The sequence below is a fragment of the Gymnogyps californianus genome, chromosome 1 (assembly GCF_018139145.2).
Source record: "Gymnogyps californianus isolate 813 chromosome 1, ASM1813914v2, whole genome shotgun sequence".
Lineage (NCBI taxonomy): Eukaryota > Metazoa > Chordata > Aves > Accipitriformes > Cathartidae > Gymnogyps > Gymnogyps californianus.
In genome coordinates, this window is record NC_059471.1 from 207,197,214 (window position 1) to 207,221,651 (window position 24,438).

The window sequence follows — 24,438 nt, forward strand, 5'->3', positions numbered from 1 at the left end:
TTTATTAATTACACACTTCAGAATTAGCTTATAAGTACCTATTGCCCTGCATTTCACAGTTTTTTAAATGAGTATCTTCAAGATTGTTCTGATACATGTATTGACTACAAAATATGCTTCATTGAAGAACTGTACTATTTTCACCCCGACTCGTTTTTCTCTTTTTTCCTTTACTTCTGTAAAAATAATTTATAAAACTAAATTCACAGTCTTCATCAGTTTTATAGTTGCTTTCAGTGCAGTAGTTTCCTTCAAGTCATAAAGTAAATTGTTCTTACAAAGCACCAAACAACAATTTAATTAACCTTATAAAAGTTTTAAAGGAGATATTCACCAGGGCTTAAATCCATTCCAGAACACAGGCATCTCTGTATGTGTGTATGCAGCATTTGGGGATCACTAGCATATAGAAATGACAGATTTGTTCACTCATAACAGCAAGAACTTAAAACCTCCAAGCACAGGAGTATCTTCTGGCAACATACACAAATTTAACTCAGTTTTGGCATCTGTGAGCCAGCCTAAAGCCAGGCTAAAGCGTTAGCAGCCTTCCAAAATTAGATGTTTCCCAACATCCAGCCTTGGAGATGCAACACAACAGCTAATCAATGAGGCCTAATCTGTGCAGAAGACAGGCAAAGAGAAGACTTTGGGGCCAGGTGGCTAACATCGCCCTTCAGTAGGCTACAGGAATCATCTGGCGGATGTGAAGAATGGAACAGCGGCTGGCCACAGCTCCGGTCTTCCACTGTCCCAAAGGCTGCTCCTAATGGACAGTTTCTCTGTTTTACAGAGCTACCAGTTACTGTAAAATAAAGTTGCAATTATGAAAACAAGAAACTGTAGCTAGGACTCAGATCTAATCTACTGCCCTTTATGCTTCTCAGTCTAGTTCAGTTCATTCTGCATTATTTTTTGTGTATAGTGGCAGAGCTTAAAGAGAGGAGTGAAAAGTACACTTCTTTGATTACCTTACTTCATGTCTCCTACTTACAACAGTTATTTGAGAAACATGGGCTGGAATTGGAACTTCTACGTCTTTGCTTCCAAATTAAGACAGAAATTAAACCATTTTTTTCTCTCTTTATCATATACAATGAAGCAAAGAAAGTAATCGCTGCTCAGTTCTTTGAACTACGTAAACATTTCTCTTCAGGCAATGACCCTTCATGTGGATTCCAGGCTGATGGAGGTACCTCCCTGCAGACCTGAATAAGACAACTAAATACCAAGATTTGTGTCCTATTCGTGTCCTCAAAGGTTCTCCCCTAGCTAATTCCAGGTAACATTTAAAGAAGCATGATGTTTTTTGGCAGCATTTGTTTATTTGACAGGGTTACTTCAGCTCCCAATCTGAGGTGCCTAACTCTCCCCATGGGCTGAAGAGCAAGCACAGACACCTAACACAGGCTTTGAATTCAACTCCAGAAGCCAGTCACATAATGTTTTTGCCAGACATTTCAGCACGTTATTCCTTTGTTGTATTAGCCCTCACTTTGTAATATTGTTTGCATGTAGTCACTACCTAGTATGTTGTGCATTCCAGCATATAACATACAGCAAGTAGCATCATTCATTGGTAAATTCTGTTGAAGCTCATCCAATGTATATTAATAAAAAGTTTTCAGGTATTAATGTTAGAGACATTGTCACATGTTTGTGCATGATTGTGCCACTGCATGTTAGCCATCATACAGTTTGCTAGTGGAGTGAGAACAACTTAAGTTCTCAAATCACAGCTCATCAGTTACCACAGGCATCTGTCATTCAACTGCAATGATCTGTCTTTTATCCTAGAGCTAGCAAGGCCTGGGAAAGCGTGTAACTATGAGGATACTTGGATGAGAATTTAATGTTGCTACAGAAAGCTGATCCAATCTATCTGGACATAAAATGTATTCATTCTTGTTGCTTTTAAGCTGAGCTACTAGTGCATCTACCTAAGAATACTTTGAACACATATTCTTGTTCCAGTTCTTATTTCTTGCTCTAAGGTAAGTACTTTATAGGCATATTTTTGTGTATTTAATGAGAGATATGTGTGCTTCCACTGGATGCTTAAGTGCATTAAAAAAGCCATGGTATGTGGCTACCAGGCTTATACAGTATGTAAACCAGACTGTGAAAAGTGACTGTATTCCTACCTAGTGGTTAAAGGCACAAAAGAACCATGGGAACCTCACTCTAGCCTTTACTTTTGGCTTTAGTAAAACAAACCCTAATTCTTTATTTGTCAAATTACTATCTGTTACAGTTTGAACGTTCCTTAAGCTTTACTCTCCTAATGAAGTTTAATCTGCCTCTGGCTTCAAGAAAAAGAGCATTGTGTGTTCGTGTGTAGGCAGTGTGAATGTGGTTTTGCAGAAAAGGAAGTCTTCTGAATGTTGGGGGCTAAAATCAATGGAAAATGGAAGCCAGCCTATTGCCCTTGTTTTTCCAGCTGTCAAATTTTACTCTATTAGAGTAGATGATAGTATTTCTTTACAACCCCATGAGTTTTTCCTAAGCAAACTGACAATACCATTCACTGTTCTGTGAACGCAATCTCCATAATTTATGCTATTCTTCTGTGAGAAATACTCTGAACACTTGTGTGTAGAAAAAGGAACCTTTCAGCAATATGTTCAGAGGCCCAAACATCTCTTCTACTTTATTTGACTTTTTAACTTGGACAGGGGACTAGATACAGAAGGGAGCAAATGTGAATCAAATTGGAGGAGACAGTAAGTGCGAAGAATTGTCAGGGCAATGCACATTTTAGCCTGGCAAAATAGTACACAGTCTCTTAAGGAGCTTAGAAACAAATAACAATAGATTTTATAGAAAGAGAAGGACATTAAAGAGATCAGCTCTATGAAATCCTCCTATAATTATACTACTTGAAAGGCAGCCAAATTGGGGATGGGGGAAGGGTGCAGAAAGCAGGAACTCCTTCGCTACGTGAGACGATCTATGATTTCATATAGGATCTTCATCTATTAAACTTGTATCTACACAGCACATCATCAGCTTTCTGACTCATGGTTTTGTAATGTGTGAAAATTTCTCGAATGTGTTGCACTGTTTAAGATTCAGCAGGTCTAGCTATTAACAGAAGTCAACAACAGAGCAGGAAGAAAAACTTTGCAGCTATAGAAATTCGAATTTGTATTTGTAGAGAATACAGTTACTCCCTCTGTACTTATATGGTCCTCATAACTCAGGTATTTGCAAGTCTCAGAGTCACTAATAAATTTTATTTTTCCAACACCCCTGTGAATAAAGAGGCAGTATTAGCACAAATGGCCACATACGTACTAGCAGAATTAAAAAGTTTATAAACATTTCTAGGTATCTCATGTTTCTTATGAAACCTCGTTGAGATTGTTTTCATTAAAGACACTCTGTAGCTGAGCGTTTTGTTCTTCTTTTCATTTTGAAAAATCCTTATTTGATTTTGATACTGCATAATCAAACTCAAACTGGTAAGGCTGGCATTTGGGTTTTACTTTTTCCCTTCCTCTAAAGATTTGAGATGCTGGGAGAAATGGTCCTACTTTCAGTCTGTTTCAGAAGAATCTTATTATTATCTTAATGGCAAAAAGGCAGCTTTAATCAGTTACGTATGAGACATATATAACTGACTGCAGGAGAGAGTAATGAATTATTGCTTCCCATCCACCTCCATATTTTTCTCACTGACTAACACAAGCATTAGTACTGCTCTGCTGAAAAAGAGAGTATTTTGCTTTTGATTTCACCTTCTCTTCTGAACTTTAGTGTAACACTATTAAAACTTAAATTAAATATTCTCAAATGTGAAAATATTAACTAACTGTATGAGACAGCACAATTACAGAGAAGGTCTGTTTCTTTAACCTTTGTCTGAACTTGTAAATTACTGATTTCTTTTTGTGGTAGTTGCTTGACATGCCTCATTTCAGTTGCTGCCAGTTGTCATACGATGGCAAAGTACACAAAAATCTTTAATTCTGCTTCCACCAGACAAACCTCAACAAAAAGCTTGGGTGCAGTCGTGTGGGGTAGTGGCTAAAGAGTAAAGAAGGAAAAAACAAACCTGCAAACCAGCTCTGTCTCTATAAATAATATAAAGTGGCAATTACTGGCACGGGCAGTGAAGAAGGGACAGCAGCAAACGTGTACCCTTTTCGTCACTGCCAAGGGAGAAGCAAGGCCTGTCCTGAGATGTGTAAGTGCCAGCCTGTTAATGCATCCCCACTTCCACGGGCTCTGAAACCTCTGAACTGGATAAATGCTTCATGCTGAAGTTGGGACAGAAGAAAAAACTATAAAAACATAGAATCTGATTCTAATCTTTTTTGTTCTCGTTCTAACTTTCATTAGAAAATTGAAGACTCTGTTACAGTGAAAAAAAATCATTGAACACTGTCATGTATCACTGTGTTCATAACTGCACGCCTTCTTTTAGGGTGGAGAGTGATCAAATGTAGATTTCTAATTGAAATACTGAACCCATTGGAAAATATGATCATGATCCAAAGTTCAGTAACATCACTGGACTTCAGAAGGATTTACGCTTTGTTCTGGTTTTTTTTCCCCCACAAAATGAAATTTCTTTTTAGTTGTTTTCTTTTGTTTTGCCAAAACCAAATGGAAACAAGGCAGAGAAAAACTGCTGCAATGCAAGCTATATGCTGTGGATAAACCTCTGCGGACCATTTTGAAATTAAAATTCATCTGTTCGAAGTGTATGGAGACACAGACATGAATATGTTGGGTTTTTTTAAAGTTTTGTACCATAAGGTTTTGTAACACAAAGTTCTGTAACACAATCTTACTTTAATTTGTGTGTAACATCCATAAAATTGAACTCAGAATGAAAGCTGGAAGAAACAGCCTTTCCATGTCCTTTTTCTCCTTAAGAGTTTCCTTTGGTTTTGACATTTTGGCTTGCTTCTTTCTGAAGGCCCAGTCTATCTAGAATGCCCTGGTTATGCTGGAGGAGCAGTTTTCAGTTGTTGCAACCCTGACTTAACAGTAAAAAAAAAAAAAAATCATAGTAAAAAACCTTGCAGGACTTATTCCTGCATTCTGGATCACCGTTGCATGTCACTGTCTAGCCAAAACCACACCGAGAGACTATGCCCTCTTCCCTGTGCTAAATACTAGAGTAGAATTCCTGTCAGGTGGGATATGTACATGGAAGCAAAAAGTCTTAATCCTGTAACACCATTTACATTAATTACGGTCTACATGCAGAGCAGCACTAAATCTGTTACTCCCTTTACCTTGCTTTCAGCCTTTTTTGACGTGCAGGAGGAGACAAGGCAGAGGTGTGGCAGCTGGGCAAGCAGAGGCGGCATATTTTGCTATGAACTGTGACTCCCAAATCCTAAGCAATATTTGTGGAAAAGAACAATTGCTTTATCCAAGAACAATCTTGTTGGTATTTTCTATTAATGAAGAAAACATCAAAGGATTTTTTTTCCTAACTTAATTTAGAAAGAAAATAGTTTTATTTGTTCTTCAAAAAAGTATCTTCATCTCGTCTAGTCTTTTTTTCATTGGCATTTATTATAGTAGATAACAGCTGCTGAGAGCCTTCAATCACAGAGCTTTTGAAGGCTGATGGAAGCATCAAGCTAATATTTTCAATGGTTCTGGGATCTGAACCCATATCCTCAGGATTAAGGCAGATCAACTGAAAATGAATACCTCTTTACAGACAAAATCCACCTATCCTTTACCACACAGAGAACGAATTTCTCTACACAAAGTAGAGTCTAAAGAAGTGAATTGAGATCTTTTCTATTTTATTATTCATATACAAGATATTTTGCTCCTATTTTGGTATTACTAAAATGACACAATGCTTTGGCTTCCCCCAGTGACAAGAATTAATGCCCAAAATGTAAACTAATAGGGAACTGGTAATGGATACACAGGCTTTTCCTTTTAAACTGCTTATAGGAATTCAGTTATGGGCAGGAATCAAAAGGTATCCTCAGAAAGTTATAGAGAAACTTCTCTAAAAATGGCTGGCATGTGAGTTCCTTATGATAACATGACATCCAGCCTCAAGAAATACTCAACTGCCATGGGACACAACACTCACAGTTGTTCACACTCTCCGGAAAAAAAACTCAATAGTTGACTCTAACACCACTGGAGCCAACAAAATCCTCCTTTTTCTTCCCCAGCTGGACACCGAAACAACTTAATAGTCATTAAGTACATACACAGACAGATATATGGTCCTGATTCTGATCTTACTCAGTTTTAAAGTGGCTGAATGACAAACTATTGTAATACGAACAGAGTCAGACGCTGTTCACATTATATGTGGAGATGAGCCTGGAGAGGGGTGAAGAGATGGTGAGCAGTTACTGAAGTGAGCAGCTCACCGTTAGAATGGAAGAATCACTTTCCAAGACCAAAAATAAGCCAAAGAACAAATAAAAGTTTCTGGAGCACATGGCATACATGGAGAGATGACAGAACTGGGTCTGTTCAGTTTTAAGAAGCAAAGGAAAAGGGGAAAACATATTGCAGTGTACAAGGACCTACCAGGAGGCTACTGGAACACTGACATTAAAGGGTGGGACTTCCACCTTTGGAGTTTTTCAAGACTGAAGTGGGCATGTCTCAGAGCAATCTGACCTAATCAGACCTGCTTTGAGCAGAATGTTGGCTGGAGGTCCCTTCCAACCCACACGATTCTGTGATTCTATGGAAGACAGGAAAAATACAGTGTTTTTGTTAAATAATGTCAGTAGGAAACCATTACAGCGTTTCAGAGAGGTTAGTTTCCCCAAGTTTAACAATCAATACACTGCTAATAGCTTCTTCAAATATACAAAATAATACAGCCACAATCATGTGGCTGAAAAGAATAAACTCAGAAGCACATATCATATTACTATTTTTTTGTACGCTGGTTGTGCATGCATGTATGTGTGTGTGTGTGTGTGTGTGACCATTTATCATTAAAGAACAGAGCTCATGTTTACAAACTCTGCCACTGAAAAGAAAGAAAATACCATAGCTTGGGCACATTTAGGATGATACGCATATGAAACAGGATGTGGCCAGGTAGTTTAGAATTTTTTACTCTGGACTTTGTCATTTTAACATCATTTTTGCACACTTTTTTTGCTATACATCTGCCATACATCAGGTAATATAAAACTTGCCCAGAAGTAGACATATATACCTCCACAAATGCAGTATGTACTGTGGAAGTCTGCTTTATCTGTTCTATGTAACATTATACACATGTACAGATACAAACTTTGAAAATAAACTAGAACCAGATGTCGCAGTAAGTAAAGATATAATATCTGTTCTGAGACCAAATGTATACTGTGAAATTTGGTCAGAAATGTCACTTATTTAATTTAACCTTAATTTTAATTTGGTATTAAAGGAGTTCAATAGAATTTTAAAAATAAAGAAATAAATTCTGTACCTGTAAATTTAGTTACATCCTGCACACTCCATCATAATGTATAGTGATTTACTCATCATATTATGAATGAGCTCAGTTTAACAACAAGAAGGCAATCTCTTTTTCTTAAACAAGAGAACAAAGGAGATTATGTACAGAAAATACAGGTAGAATCATCTGACATTGCTTTCATATCGTGTAATGCTGCATATCTAGGATTTCTGCCATTCCTTACAAGAGGAATTTTTATATTTTACTGTGCAGCTACAGACAGATCCATGTTTTTCCCTTCCACACCAGGGAATCTATTGTATTTAACCGTAACAAAACAATTTACACAACATGTAAGGTTTCAAACTTGGAAACCCACACTTTAGGCACAATAATTTGCAGTAGGTATCTAAAGAAAAATTCCTGATGTTGAGTGTTTATAGCTTCCATGCTGGACACAGGCTGTCAGGTCACTTGGGTCAGATTTCTGACCTTTTTGAGAAAAGCTAACTTTCTTCTTCAGAACTGCTTTAGTAGATAAGCTGTGCTGGAAACACTGCCAAAATAGATACCAACGTCTTAATACTCACACCTGCTGATCGCTGATAAAATCACAGAACTGCAAAGAACGCAGGTTGGAAAGGACATCTGAAGGTTATGTCGGCCAAAATCCTGCTCAAAACAGGGCTAGCTACCAAAGTGAGATGGGTTTGCACAGGACCTCGTCTAGCTGAGTTTCAAATACCTGGAGTGATGGAGAGTCCATTGTCTCCCTGTACAACCTGTTTCAATGTCTCACTATACTCATGGTGGGAAAAAAAAAAAAGGGAAGAAAAAAAGTCCTGCCAACAGAATTTCTTTTGCTAAAACTTGAGACTTTTGCCTTTTGTCCTGTCATTGTGCACTTCTCAGTCTGGCTCTGTCCTCTCTGTACCCTCCCCATCAGACAGCTGAAGACAGCCACAAGATGCCCCTTAGCCTTCTCTTCTCCAGGCTCAAGAAACTCAGCTGTCTTAGCCTCTCCTTGTCCACCATGTGCTCCAGCACCCATAACAGCTTAGCAGCCCCTCACTGGGCTTCTTCCATTTCGCCAGCACCTCTTATGCTGGGAGGGCCCAAAACTAGACACAGCAAGCTCCTTCCCTGATCTCTCCTCTCCACAAATCAAAACAAATAAATTCGCACGATTGCAGAAAACTCTAACATATAAATGACACAGTAGGCCAGAACCATGCTCCCAGAACCATGCTCAATTCCTGTGTAGAAAATTAATATTTTGCCTCCTTACTGAACCTACAGAGAATACTCACATGTACTTTCTTCAACATGAGAAGATCTGGTATCAGATCTGAAGTCAGCTTCAAAGGAGCTGGAGATTACCTCTAGAGCAGATGTTACGACTGAATGTTCTCATACAACGTGACCTGGGGTGGAGTAACTTCATCCCAACTCCTTCTGCCTGTGAGTAATCTCCACAAGACCCTTTCACCTCTTGGTGACTGTTACATCCCCCCCTCGCTCTCCACAGAGGAACAGTTGCTTTCTTGAAAGGGCCTTTTAGAGAAAAAATGTCCCACAATCTGCTATTTCTCTCTCACACATTTCCACATAGGACTCATACCCATCAACGAAGAATTAGACTCACTTTGAACAAAACTTATTTTGAGCTGCTCAGCAAACAGGTTGGGGCTATCACAGACACAGAGCAGGGAAAATAAGCAAAGGGAACAGTAAACAGTGAGTGGCCACCTTGTTTATTCAGAGTGCTGTGGTTTATTGATGTTACACACAATCTCAAGTTTAGTTGATCTTAGATGTTAGATGTTTTCTCTCACATCCAACCTGATCTGAAAGGGAGTTTTCTCCAGCTGGCTAGGGAAGCTTTCAACAACAATAAGCAAGCCATAAACCCCTCCCAATGCCATTGTCCCCTCCTGTAGAAAGAGAATAACCTTAAAGCAAAGGTCCTTCACAGTCACCATGCAGAGTGAAAAGAAAAAACTCAGCTGCTTGCCCGTTGGACAAGTCCAGGCAGAATTCTTTCACCTCTTTAAGGACAAGATGAGAGAGGAATTGAGCATACAAGGAGAAGGACAGGCTGCTTCATAACCAGCATTCAATGCCTGACTCCAATACTAATACCAATACCAATACCAAAATACCAATACCAATAAAAATGCACTCAATAGAAGTACAAATATAATAATAATAATAATGGAGAGGGATCTCATCACTGTATCGCACTACTGGATGTATCTGGAGAGCTCTTATGAGGGAAAGTTCTTTGGCAATGACACCCTGAGAATCTGGAATGAAATTTCTTTTTTTGAAACAGCAAATGGAAATTAAGACATCATTTGTGGCAGATTCCTGTATCTGCAAACAAATCCAACTCAAGAAAGGTGTTTTTTAAAAAAAAAATAAATAATTTAATTCTATTAGATCACACCCCCCAACACATCTATGTAAATTACCACAGTAGGTATGAAACCTGCCCTAGTATTGATTCAGCTGGCACAACCTTCCTCTATAAAACCCTCTTCAGAGCTCCTGCATCAGGGTGGTCTGCTCTCCCCAGCTGCTGGGGAGATGCTGAATTCCTGTGCTTGCCCTTCTCCCCCAGTGCCTGCTTTTATTGAAGTGGACACAGCAGCAGCTTTAACTAGTCCAGTCGCATATATTCACACAAATGCAGCAAGACTCATGTTCTTTCTCTTCTGTAAGTGCCATGCCAGTGCTTCATGAACTCGCTGCTCATCTTCAGGGTGCTGGGGCAGGAGGAAGAATTCATTAGCTAAGGAAGCAGATACTGTGCAAGCAAAGATTCTCCCGTGTCTTGAAGGAAAAGATGGGACCAGATACAAGCCTGTTGTTTGTTGGACCTGGCTGGTGGGCCAAACCATGCTGGCCAAGTATGTAAGTCTTCTCCTTGCTTCACTTTCTGAACACCGTTAGTGTAGATAGTGGTATACCTAACCACATCTGAAAGTTTCAAATTATTTTTGCAATTTTTTGCAGTTTTGCCACTTTAGGAACAGACTTTTTCAGCTGCCTTTGTGAGCTTAAGAACATGTTTACCTGAGATTAGCAAATAGTAGAGAGGGAGTTTGAAGAAACATCCAATGAAATAAACATCACTGACATTTGATTCTTCTCCTACTCTAGTTTTGAAAATTATGTTTGAAAAAGTCCTAAGTCTGCAAGTATCCATAAGAAAAACAAGGTTTCTACTGGAGAAATGAATGGCTGACATCCTTCTCATTTTAAAGGGACTTATCAAAGCTATAAAGATGGTAAGTTATTAAATCAGAGGTAATGGCTTTACAGGCATATTCATTTTCATATTTTATAGCCATGTACGCACAGCTTTATTTCCCTAACACAAACCACAATAAAACACTTCATGAGGGCTTTAAACTCTTTTGTCTTTGCTGTAGGTTTGTCTGCTTTCAGAAAAAAAAAAAAAATGATGGTGCATTATTTTCAGCAGTGGCAGGAAGTGGGTTTTTAGCCGAATCAGCTTAAAAAATTCCAGCTGTGTTTGCGTTGAAGCCATCGAAAAGTCTAAGCCTGGGATCAGCTCTCCATGCCAACTAAATCCTTTTCAGGCCTCAAAAAGTAAATTTTTGAAAAAATGCCAAGCCTCTCCTTGAAAATAACATCCTAATTGGTTGATATTAAAAAAACAGAAAGTGCCATTCTGAAGATGCAAGTGCTCACATTTTTGTATACTAATTTGATATTGAGCCTTGTAAGAGCACTCAACGTATTAACACAGAGACTATCTCAGAAAACTGCAATGACTGGCATGCAGGCTGGTTATTTCAGACAAGGAGGAATTTCTAAGAACTGTAGAAACTAAATGTGTTACGAACTATCCTGTGCCATTGAAATGCACCAGAAAGGCCAAAGAAGTGCGTGACAGTGTTTTCCCCAAGGAAAACACCATGTTTCATTCCCCGGCTGGCTGTGTCTCAGTAGAGGATAAGGAAACTCCACTCTTCTTGTCTTCTGAGATCAGTAGTTGTTTTCAAGGAGCTTCTGTATCAGTTTTAGGCTCACACCTAGTAAAATGTTTGGGATCAAAAAGCAAAAAACACAGGCGAATACAGTGTTTTGAATACACATGCCTTTGCATTAAAAATAAATTACTGCAGGATGATGAATACATCTATCCTGCTATCTTTCCCTCTTTGTTTCCTGTTACTCTATTAATTTTTGCGTGCCTATACACCATGATATTTATCTTCTCCTTCTGCTGTTCAAAACTTTGCATTCTTGGTCTGTTACATGAGAAGGAAAGAAAACGAACCTTGTCATTCCCAGCCATTGAACTGAATGAGCGATCAGACACTTGCCTCACATATTTCCCTTATCCCTGTAAATCTAACTCTGCAGCTCCTTTAAGCTGGGGGACTGAGAGATATAGCCTGATTTACACAGATGTTAAAAGAAGCCAATATTTGCCCAATTTAATTGATTCTGAGCTGACAGAAATTGATTTATTCTGCATAACTTGAAGCTTTTAAAAGAAAATGTATTTTTCATTAAGAATAGTAAAGGGAAATGGTATTAAGCAAAAGAAAAAAATTCTAAGAAACAACAACAAATTATCAGAAAAACAGATGACTGAGAATGCCTATTACTCTCAGGGAAGGATTTACAAGACCTTGGTTTTTTTCAGTTGCATTTGCAAAGCAATATAGGAACTACGAAATTGCAAAGGAAATACTAAAAGGAGACAATAGTTGAGATAATAGATAGTTGAAAGTGAATTTTAATACGTCACACATTTACCGTGTAACTCTAAAGCAAAGTCCTTTTTCTTCATTTCAGAATGCCAGTCTGATCCTCTTAATGGCTGAAAATGATGCCTTTAATTAAAGAATTTGGCTTCAGCTTAATTTAGGGTTTTTGGTTTGGGGTTTTTTTAAATAAAATTAACTGCCAAGACACATTGTTTTTCCATTAAGCAATTATTTGGCAATCCAGGGTGATTGTGATGTCTCCTCATCCACATTCTAGAAGATAATTTTGGTGAGGCAATCATTTATCCCAGAGCAGTGAGAAAGATTCAGCAGAACAGTTCAAATGTCTGGATATTCATTCCAAACTATTTCTAGATGTTGCATTTCACGAAATCATATTTGCATTTGAAATTTGTATTAGAAGTAAAAACTTCTCATAAAAATAGGGTGTGTTTTATATGAGGTAGTTACTTACAGCCCCCAAATAAAAATAAAAAAACCAAACCCCAAACCATTCTTCCTTCCCCAGGATTACCGATGTCATTAAAAAAGTCGTATCACGCTCCTGATATGGTGGCCAAATTAAGAATTAAGAGCTTAGCCCTGAAAGGTGCTCATAGACCAAACTCTAAGCTCGTGGTGATCTGAGGGCATTCATACACCAGGTCTGAAATTCACTTTCTCTCCCTAACAACACACAGAGTTCCTAGTAGATCCTGCATTTCTTGGCACTCCCTGATTGAACTCACTGGAGTTGTGTACTGGTGAAATGCTGTTCCAGAGATTTTTCTATCAAGATGGTTTGATGGGTGGTTCCAGAAAAAAATGTTTTTTCAGGTAATGATGAAATACCATGGGCTACAGTTTCTTGTAGATAAGATGTAAGATGGTAGCAGGACATTTCTTCAAAATGTTGTCTCCTGTTTGTATCACTGTCTTGGAATTTAAAATAATTATTTTAAGACCATTATTTAAAAATATTTATACTGTGTTTCTGAAAATAATCTAGCACTCACTTTTGCATAACTGATTTGCTGGGTGAGAGTAGCAGCTGGGAATATCCCAAATACTAGCTCTTGTACAAAGGGACAGGAAACAACCTCCATCAACCTTATCCACACAAGAAGCAAGAGACTTTTCCTCAAGGAGAGATAGTTAGCCTTATATTCACAAGGATAAGAAGAAAAACGAAATTCTCTAAAGGGCATGATAGTCCCAGCTCCAGAGTGGTTTCATGGGAGAGGCAAAGCTATCACTCCTTATCTTCCTTCCGCTGTGATACCAGAGTCTTTGCTTCAGTAAACCAGTAAGCAGGATTTCTGCTTCCAGGAAGAAGCCATATCAATGGTGGATGAAGTAATGATGCAAACGCAATTGTACCAAGTTTGCGTTGAATAAGGATGGAGGTATGAAGGGAAGGGAGGAAGGACAGACGGTGTAAAGCCTCCATTAATCACCATCGTTCACTTCATTACTGGACTTATCTTGATTTGCACACTTCACAGTGAAACAGAAGACCCAACATCACACTGATTCACACAGGTAACGGAGTATTTTTCACTCCTCAGTTGCATCCCTGAGATCCCAACTCTGTAATTGGATGAACAGGGGAAAACACACAGCCTTCTTTTAACCTGGTGTCTGCTGCAGCCATCACCATCTGAATGTAAGATGAGATGAGAAGGCACACTGTGAATCAGCAAACTGTGTCCCTATCACAATGGCCTTTCCCTGAGAAAGAGTGCCTAGTCTTTTTATTAAGGAGCATTATCCAGAACACGGAAAAGTCAGCACCAAAAAGAACAAAATACACATGCTGAAGAAATGGCCGGTTCAAATGACAGGATAAGGTCTTGGTCTATGTATTTATTCATGGCAGGATCTCAGTCAACGCACTTCAATAAAATGAGTAATTATTGTGAGTCACGTCACTAATTACATCTGATACACAAAAAGGCTTGTGCAGCACCACGTATCAAAGTGCACTGTGAACTCATCCAGTATGGAAATGGCTCACAGAGGAGCTCTTGTTACTGATACTCGAACAGTCCTGAAAAAGATAGGGTATTAGAAATGTCTATGCCATTTTTCTCTCATCGCATTTTTTTAAACATAAAAGAAGATGTGTTGTACAATAATGGCAATATAACTGCCTATGTAGGGACTTCAGCTTTTGCCTTGGACAGGCAACACAAGGAAGAATTGTAATGAGAGAGCAGTGGAATTGGCCAAGATAAGCTGCTTTCCTCTATGACAAGTAGAGAGAGCCAAGATGTGTCGAATCTGTCAAAATGTTCTAAGATAAAGTTTGATTTTTCCATACCAAAATAAAAAAAAAAAAAAGAGATGGTTCAGATACAGGTCAAAGTGACTGAGTTGGGGAACAGAAAGAGATTAAAGGAAGTCACCTCTTAGATAACAGATCTCGTTTTTATTGTCTCGAGACAATAAAAGACTCGAGTCTTCTCAAACTTTGTAAAGTTTGGATGAGTTCTTCATCCAAGAGCAGGATTAAATTTATACGCTTTTCTCCTAAATTTGGGGCCTGATAATTAACTGCCCTGAAGACCATGTGCTTATTTGTGCTTTCCTATGAGGGTAGCTCTTGCAGTAGCTTCAGAGAACAAACAAAGAACTGGAACAAACATCACCTGTGACTTCAGCTTTACTGCATGATCGTTTTCATAACTGAAGTCACAGCACATGGCACAATCTAACTTTAAATACAGAAACAATACATGAAATTCTCGTTTCCTGTACACTCATATCAACAATAATGACAGTGAAGCCAAGTCAGTGACACTGCCACTGAACAAGAGTGAGTATGAAAACAAGCAGATTCAATGTCATTTGGCATGTGGGACCTCTACCTATGGAACTCTAGAAAGAATACTGAGCTTTTTGCATAATGCTTCGTTTAATATGTTTGAATTTTTTTTTTTTTACATTTAACTTATAGCCTATTAAAGTAATTCAATTTCTATACAAGTAAGATTTATTGCATTATGTCTCTGTTTATTTTAATAACAGAGAAAAAAAAGACAAAGCAAGAAAAAAAATCCATATAGGGAGAAGATAAAATCTAAAAATTACACCCAAAGACTTCAATTTGTAAATTAGGTATTTGTCTTTAAGAACAACCAAAGTTGTCAATTCAACCAAATGTAAAAATACTAACTTCAGTAGTAAAGATAAGAAAGAATTTTATTTTTAGTTGACAGTATTCAAAAGTGAGTTAAGTTTTTAGGTCTCCAGTGCAAGACAACTGAAGAGGAAGAACTTTCACATGGCTGGTGTTCAACGCTTTATAAATTAGTATTATTTAAGATCCATGAAACTGTGAAAGCCACAAATCAGTTACTTTTGAGAAAATCTGACCCACAATTTGCTGTAAATTATGCAACTATATAAACACTCAAATTTCTGTATGAGTTCTGCATATAAACAAAAATAACACCATGGTTCTCTTTTCTCTCTGTCTTTTTCTTTTCTCTTTTTTTTTCTTTAATGCTTTACCTCTACTTCATTTTGCAAGTAGCTTTCATTCCATGGACACCACCAAAGATCCAATCAACTATTTGAGCATAAACCGTTGCCTACTAGACTGTCATCAGCACAAAGTCCCCCAAATAATAAATGAACTTTTTATTAACTGTGGTAACATTAACATTACAATGAGGGATTGTTTAAAAACAAGTTGTACTGCTGTTGCTCAAGAGCTCAAAGAAAATGGTTCTCAGTTCCTTTATTTTTCCTTGAGGGTAACCACAGGGGTTGCATTAAATCTTTTAAAATATGTTGACAGTTGAATAAGTGCTGCTGTTGCTCTGGTGACATTTTATGCTTTTTAATTGTCATTAATGAAGCTGATTGATACTTTCTTAAAAGTGCTTTACGTGTTCTAGTAATTTTATGACAAAAAGAGGAACAAAACCGTCTGCAAATTAGCCTTGATCCACTTCTCATATGGAATTTTCACTGGAGACAATGGGAGAATCTGCATGGGAAATATCTGCTTGACCAGACATTTTAGGTAGGAATGCATGAAATGGTCCCAGTAAATTGTGAGATTATCACTTGGTTGTGCGTCTCCATATAAATTCAAAGCTCAAAGAAGATTTGTTTGAGTGTATTTTCAAAAATAAGTATTGGAACTGCTTTGACTGATTCAGAATCTGATGTTAAAATGGTATGGCCCAACATTTTAGGGTTGCAATAAAACCCAAAACGTAAATGTGAGTTGGAATGAAATGAAAGTCTGACACTACCCTGGAGTCTAATAACTCCTTTCTTATTTTGATAATACTCCCACTGACTTGAGAAATGTTTTGCCCCTGTAAAGACTGAAGGATACAGCTCCCAATTATCTGTTCAGGAACGTGCAGTAACAAGGAGGAATGCATGTAGCTTGAGAAACAGCAGGCACTGTACTTGATAGTTCATAAACAGATAAGGCAAGTCTTTTGCTATGGGGAGAAAATAAACTATGGTGCTTTAAATTATGATAGGTGATTTAAGTAGATTAAGGAAGATTTATTCTGGGGACAAGGAGCCAGAAGAGGTAAGAGGAGTGGGGATGGTATACAGCGTAGGGAGACGTGTCAAGTCCTTTGCTTCCCCCATCCCAGGTTCCCTTGACTCTTGCATGCTCCATGGTAACACAGCAGATGATTCCCCAACACTACTGCAGTTGCTGCGCCACAGGCTTCACATCTTTGCAATTTCAGAGCCAGAAAAAGCTGGAGCCATCTTTCTTCAACCGCAGCAGCTCTTCAAGAGCAGATGTTGTACAAATATTGATGGTTTGAGCCATCACAGTTGAACAGGACAATTAGGTCATGACAAATCATTCCAAGCAAAATGAGAACCCCTTTGCCTGATTCTCCATAGGCCTAGTGCCATGTATACCCACATATACCTGTGCAAAGCATGCAGTTCAGCTCCAGCCTGGCCTTTTCCTTCATCCAAGTAAATGGCTATACAAGGTGCAAAGCAATAGAAATCAGGCCTTGGCGTTCTGTACGGCACTGCAATTTTCAAGACACTCAGGGTGCAGACAGCAGTAAGTTCCACACTCACGTCAGACACACATTTAACAATCTCAGCTAAGTCATGAACTACATTTTAATTAGACAAGGGGCCAGGCTTTTGATTTCAAAAATAGAAATTAGGGTTGCAGTCCTTCATCCATTGAAGTTAATTGCAAAATCCCTATTATCAGGCTCTTGAGGTATTACCCAGGCTTACTTTTTAATTACATTTGATTCTTAATGAAGTAGATAGCAAAGAGAAAAGCAGCCCATGATTCAAACGATTTGCATTTTTATCTTTCCTGACGAACAACAGAATAGGTCAAGATACTTGCTGGATTTTCCCATGAGAAATGCTGCGATGTGAATAAGCTCAATTGACTTGATCCTGAAGGAGCAGGTTAGCTTTGAAAAGCATCACTCATTTTCTTCTCCTGTATACATTCTACCCCCAAAACTTATGCAATGTAATTATAGACACCAAGCCAAATCCAATTCAGAACTTGAAAAATATCATGTACGTATCCTAAGTTTGAATGACTTGTCTTTATTGTCTAATGTAATTTAAAACATAAGGAGTCCTAATTATAGTTTTATTTTCAAATGATGCACTTTAAAAGAGTGACAATTCTTCACAAAACCTGACAACTTCTCAGGGCATGGAGACAGCCAATAACTTGATATTTCTACATGATTTAAAAACAATAAGCTATGAAGCAGCTTATGCAGAAAGACTATGTTATCACACATGGCTAGAGAACAATACAGAGTTTCACCTTTTTCTCTTATATCAGTATCCATGTAAATAAACGAAGATTTATAGAACAGAAGTTCATACTACAGGTGGGGCCATTGTTATACACAACAACCTGCAAACTCTTTTCACATAATGAAAGCTGTTTCTTACCATCTGGAAATCAGGCTTAAAAATAAAATTGCTGGTTTTTACAAAAAGCTCAGCCCTCTATTTCAGACATTACTTGTCATATTATAAAATGCATAACTATTTCTTACTTTTATGACTTTAAAAGACCCATTAAAAATCAAGGACTTTAAAATGTAATTTTTTTTTTATTTTTAAAGTTTGAATGTTGAGATAAGTATTAGAGAAAGTAAAATGTCAGTTTTAAGATAATCAGATAGTATTGCAAGGCTCTGGTGACACTTACTTTCCCCTAACTTTCACTGAGGCTAGAGACTCAGTTTTACCCATGCAAAGCATCGCTTTAAAAATCAAGGAGAGGACACAGGACACGCGACTACTGTACATGATATTGCAGAAGTGAGCTGTAATCGAGGCAGCCCAGCGGGGTTACAGTCAGGAGGCGGAGAGCTGAGGCTGTGTCCCCAGGGCTGGCGTGGGGTGGCAGAGCTCTTGGGGCCCAAGAACCTCACCAGATGAAGGGGTTGGTGTGACATAAAGTTGTCATAACCTCTTTTAAAGGAAGGGGGGACAACCTCCTTTCAGAGAGGGACAGAGAAACTAAGGTTTCAATTCACCCAGCCATTATTTTTTCTAAATCCCTAGGTCTGGGGTTTTTTGCCCTATGGGGGGTTCTGTGTTTCAGACTTGCAGGATACCTGTGATGAGCCAAGGAACGAAACACAAATCTCTTGAGTCCAAGTTAAAACTATTTGCCCTTTATTATGATTTTTTCCCATTCACAAGGTTGAATACTGCAAAACCTGAATGCTTCCTTCTTCATGCTCATACCAGAAATCAGGAGAAGCCTAGATTACTTTCAAGGCCACCATGGACACAATGTGGAAACCTGAATCAGCCTCTTCTGCATAAGTGTGACAAACCTGCAGGTGTAACACACAGCCACAGCCTAACTTGCTTCTGTGTTGAGTTGTGCTGAATCAGTACCATCTACATTAAGTCAGCGTTACTTAAGCAAGGAAAATAAATTCCCACCTACTTCTTCATTTGGCAGTTCCCTCTTGGAATGCAATTTCTACTATTGCTTTTAGTGGAACCATGACAATTGACACCTGTTAAGTTTAGGGCCCTATACTCTACAATATGCAATATCTTGTAATTGTTCAGTCTGCTGGTTGGTATTTGTGGAAGGTCTAACTTGGCAGGCCTCCTTCCGAATGTCTCTCGGGCTCAAGAGTACATGGTTATGATCATTGCGGCGAATAGCAGTTTGAGATACTTACTAGCTATGATTATTTTCAAAGTGATTCTTTAAAGACTATTCGGAGCACACAGAATATTCCCATGAGAGGACACGGCAGTTGCAGGGCGTCCCTGCACTCGTGAACCATACAAACGATCCTAATGCAGACGGTATCGGTGCCGGGAGTAGCAAGCCCTCATGCCTCAAAGACAACTGCAGAAAAGGCAGAGGACTGAAGAAAGCCAATGCCCCTGTAGTTAGTGACAGAAAATTTCTGCTCAAATTTAACAGAAGCTGGAAGTCTGAAGAACACACACATTCTGAAGTGGTGGCTAAAATCAGCATTTAAGAGAGGGATTAATACTAGAAGAATAAGCTACCTTACTGTTAAAGTAATACTGGGGTAATAAGCAATGAGGTACTGCTCATCACTTCAGAAGTAAAAGCACCTTTCTTTTGAAAATAATAATTCTGATTGCTTGTTTGCAGTATGCAGGCATCAGTGACTGCTACATGCTATGTACATCCGACACACTGTACAAAGTGCACAAGGAATGACATTTTGTCAAAGGACTCCGTGCCTTGCTAACTATCTTGGTAAACCTTCAGGCAGCCTGATTTTCAGAGTATAAAGTGTCTCAGTTGGGCACCAAATGAAAGCAACTCAAATCATTAGTAACTTCCACTACCATGTGGATGCCATGTGCTATCATCTTTCCCAAACAAAATTAAGGATAAGAAATAAAACCTTTAGTCGTTCGTAAGCCATAACAACTCTTAAAATTATGTACCTATAGCTATAGTAGCTATGAACTTCAGGTGAAAATCAAATTTAGGCTGACAGGTACCTCAGCAACACAAACCAAAAATAACAATTGTGGACACAGATCAAAAAGCCAATTTCTACTCAGCTATTGAATTTAAGGGAAGAAGAAAATGTTCAATCATAACATTTGCTTAAGAATGTTTATCTTCTTTCTTACCATTAAATGTTAAAAACACTCTTGCTTGAGGCTGGGAAGATCCTTTTACACTGCTAAAGTAAATAAATATCCCAATCAACACGTGCAGTGCAAGAAATGCCATCTCTTCAGATTTGCAACTTAATATCCAAGAAATGAAACCTGAAAGACAGAGATATCACATTACTGTTGTTATACAATTTTGTGGAGCAAAAACAACACTACAGAAAGATCTGTGTTAGAAAGCTCTTTCAGCTGAAGCCATGATATATGATAATGTGAAGGAGGTACAGCACTTCTGCTTTTTCTTTGTATATCTGAAAATGCTTTTCCCCAGCGGTCTTCCGTGCTGGCACAAAAAGAGCTCTCTGCTTGTTAGTATGAACCAACAGAGCCTGAGTTTTGGCTAAGGCAGACTACAGCATTAGATTCAGTTTATTTAAATAAGGACAATTCCACCTGCTGGAAAAATAATTATACTAAATGTCAAGGCAGAGCAAAGCAAGGACAGGAGATAAAGTTTCACGAATAAAAAACTAGTTGATATTTTTAGATGTCTCTCCTTACTTTACATCATATTTGATCTCTCTCTCATGTTGGGGGGGGGACAGGACACGACACACACCAGGTTTGGGTTGTTGTTTGTTTGTTTGTTTTTCTTTTAACATTTGAAATCAAAGGTGCCTGGAAATGAGCTTTAAGTTTTAGTAAGTTGAGTTCTCTAATAGCCCTCCAGATCTTCTTTTAAGATGAAATCCTGACTATGTACGTCACTAATTTCAAAACCAGTGACACCAAAAGTATTTCAACATGCTTGAAACTGCTAGTCAACATTTGCTTTTTGGGCTAGCTCCTTTCGGGATACTTACCTGCTCTCGTAGACTTCTACAGAGCACTAAGAATACCCAGTGTTGGACAGTGCATTACACTTGATACTTCTACTCCTCCTGCACATCTACTGAATCTACATTCATTTTATAGGGTTTAGCTGCTGAGAAGACTGAGCTCCTCAGAGAATCAGAAACACCCCAAAACAAATCTGCATCTTTTCTTAGCTCAGGAAGAGCTTGAGCTCACTGGAGTCAATGGCACTTTTCTATCAATTTCAACAGACTTTGGACCAGACCCATAAAACCCAGAAGACATTACAAGCTGAATATTGCATATCTATCATGCTCCTAAACTGCATCTCTCAAAAAATTGTGAAGTCCAAATTTCATTTCACCTATGATAACAACTTTGTTCTTCAGCTCAGCTGCAAAAGTGAGAATAAAACACACCCTCATTTTAGGCCCATTCTACTTCCCTGCTTATACATACTTTTTCTTTTTGGCATCAACAGCCCTTCTACTGGACACAACTTATTGTTTAATCAGGTGATATATTTGATTCTATGGTAACTGGAAGCACTTTGAAGGATACAACCCCTACAGCTAGAAGATAGCATTGAAGGCTATACATTTATTTCATTAAGAGTTTTGTTGCCTGTGCAATCATCTTTCTTACACTTCTTTACCTCAGCTCTGCTCTAGCACCACAGTCCCTCCGGTGGAAGCCAATATTTCTACATGCTTGTTCATTCGGTCCCTCTGAGATGCACACCTGTCCTAAAAGAACCGGCTGTACCCACCACAGCATGGCAGGAACCAGCTGTCAGGCAGGGATGACTTTAGGTCAGCACCAATTTGGGCTGGATCCACACCACTGCCTTAGCGGTAAAAGCCCCGTATCTCATTACTACCTCTGTCATTCCCTATCCACTCACTGTAAATCGTTTTGAAAGGCTTCTCTCTGCATGAGAACTTCCTACTAAGTTGGGGGTGGGATGGAGACAGCATGAGCGAGTGCACAGCTCTGTAGCTCACACTCTAAACTCTCCTTCACGATTTGCTCTGGAGTACTGAGAAATGCGTGAAGATCAAGTAATGCTACAACTCTGCTAATTGACAAAAACACCAGTGTCAGAAATTTGCCAGCTACAGATCTGGTCTACAGGAGAAATGTATCCATTCTGGCCCAGTTCCAAATTATCTCTAAGGGTCTGTTAACTAATAAAATGATAGTTGCAGAGTTTTCGCCAAGAATAATTTTTAAACAGGCTGCACGAACTCTAGTATTAATGCCGCTTTGTGGGCTTTAAATTTAAAACCTTGTGACTAGCCCATGGGATATCCTTTAACTTACCCCTCTAAGAGAGAAATGCCATTAAATCCTGATAAAATTTCTTTGTCAGGCCAAAGCAAATAGCCAATCATACAGAACATGTGATTTAACAGATGCAATGGGATTAGTATTTTACAGTAGTAGCACTATGCTTTCTTTGCAGTAGAGATAAAAAGTCAAAGAGGAACAAGTGTGTGGCTTTCTCTCTTCGTTTAAATGATACTGTAGGAAATAATAATAAAAAAACCCTTTCAGCACTCTTTCCCTCCCACTGTCATGCCTCCTGCCAATTCTAGTGCAATCAGTTACAGAAGTGAAACATTGCTACATTTCATTGCTCAAATTGCAGATCTTCACCGTTAATGCAGAAGTGACAGGCAAATACAAGATTCAAATTCTGAGCTGCATGGTTCCTACCCAGCTGTTAGACACATAAATAATAAATGCATATGATGCCAAAAAGGTACCTCAGGGTGCCTGACATGTGAGTTAGTTACCTAATGGAGAGAGGTTTAATTTCAGAGATTTACATACCTGGTAACTGAACACAAACTCATTGCAGGTTTGACTCTCAGTTTGGGCTTATATCCCAGTTCTGAATTTATCTCAGTAAGTCATGATACTATATTCAGCATGTCCTGTGCACATGATCTCTGCTGACAACTCACAGACCTAAAACCTTGCAAGTACTTTTAAAGAATCTTTTAGGACAGACAAAAAGCAATGTCTAATTACATTTCTGCTCTCATACCCTATTCTAACTGTAAACAAACCAGCAAACCGCTACTAAAGTAAAGTGGTGAAGTTTTCCTGCCACGGAGGTCGCTTTCAGCATGCCGTATTGCTTTGGAAAGTATTATATAGCTTTGCTGTGAAGTGCTGTGCAGGTGTCATCCGCTACAAACTGAGTCCTACCCTTAAATCCCGTAAGGAAAATCATTCAGCAGAAGAAAGGAAAGAAAGAAAGGGGAAAAAAAAAAAAACAACAAAACCCGCCAAACGCAGACTATGCTAATCTGGAAAATATTGCTTTAACTATCTGTGAACAGCAGGAAAATTCAACCATCAAACACATTTCACATCTATTACAGCAAAGAAAGAGAACTTTCAATTATGCTTACCCAGCTATTGGAGGAACCAGTAATACAGATTTCTGTCCGGTTTCTATCAGTTTATGGACTCGACTCCCGCTACCAGAACATTTTAATTCCAAACCTGGCTCATTGTGGGGGGAAAAATAAAAAAAAAATAAAGAAAAGTCTCTCCTCCCGGTGGTCGCAAAGGTACTCCCGGCTCCTTTGTAAAATAATCCTTATAGCTGGACTCCTAAGGCACCAGGAGCGCTTCTCCCCAGCCCTCAATTAAGCACCTAGGAGTGAATGGAAAGTGGCCGGGCGGTGACGGTGAAGGCTTTGGTTTCCAGTTACAGGCGCTGCCCTGCCCTCGCCGCCGCCGCCGCCGCGCTAGCGAGGCGAGGCACCGCGGCCTCCGGTGCATCATTAGCTGAGCAAATAGGGGCTGGAGCTCATAAATAATGGCGAGGCCACACCCCGCCGAGCGCGGCGGCGGCGGCGGCCGCCGGGCCCGGCCCGGCCCGGCCCGGGCAGCGCGGAGCCGCCGGCTGCGCTCGGCAGCGCGGAGCGCCCGCGGGCGCGCAGGGCGCAACTTGGCTGCGCGGGGTAGGGGGGCACAAGACAGTCAAAGGCTTTTTAGGGGAACAGCCCCCCTTGGCTTGGCCCCGGGGGGGGTGGGGTTCAGCGGCAGGTAGCCTCCGACCCCCATCCGCGCAGTTTGCGCGCCCGCGGGGCTCGCCGGAGACGGGAGGGAAAACTCGCCAGGAAAGTTTCTGCCCCTCCGTGCGGGCCGTCCCGGGGCTCCGAGCGCGCCCCGACGGCAGCGCCGGGGCTGCCGGCGCGGAGTCCGTGCCGGGGCCGCCGGCCAAGCCCGGGGGGGAGGTGACGGTGCCGGGCGGGGAGCGGGGCCACGGGGGAGAGCGGCCCCGCGGGGAGC

General features: G+C 39.5%; 1 protein-coding gene across 1 annotated transcript in view; it reads right to left on the minus strand.

Moving 5' to 3' along the window:
• SEMA3C (semaphorin 3C) overlaps positions 1-23,844 on the minus strand; it is a 123,992-nt gene extending 100,148 nt beyond the window's left edge. Inside the window, exons 1-2 of the mRNA XM_050892834.1 lie at positions 23,550-23,844; positions 20,287-20,427 (exon numbers count right to left, since the gene is read on the minus strand). Of these exons, the coding sequence (XP_050748791.1) occupies positions 20,287-20,389 (103 nt within the window). The 5' untranslated portion in view covers positions 20,390-20,427; positions 23,550-23,844. The remainder of the gene's footprint in view (positions 1-20,286; positions 20,428-23,549) is intronic.
• Positions 23,845-24,438: the final 594 nt, after the last annotated feature.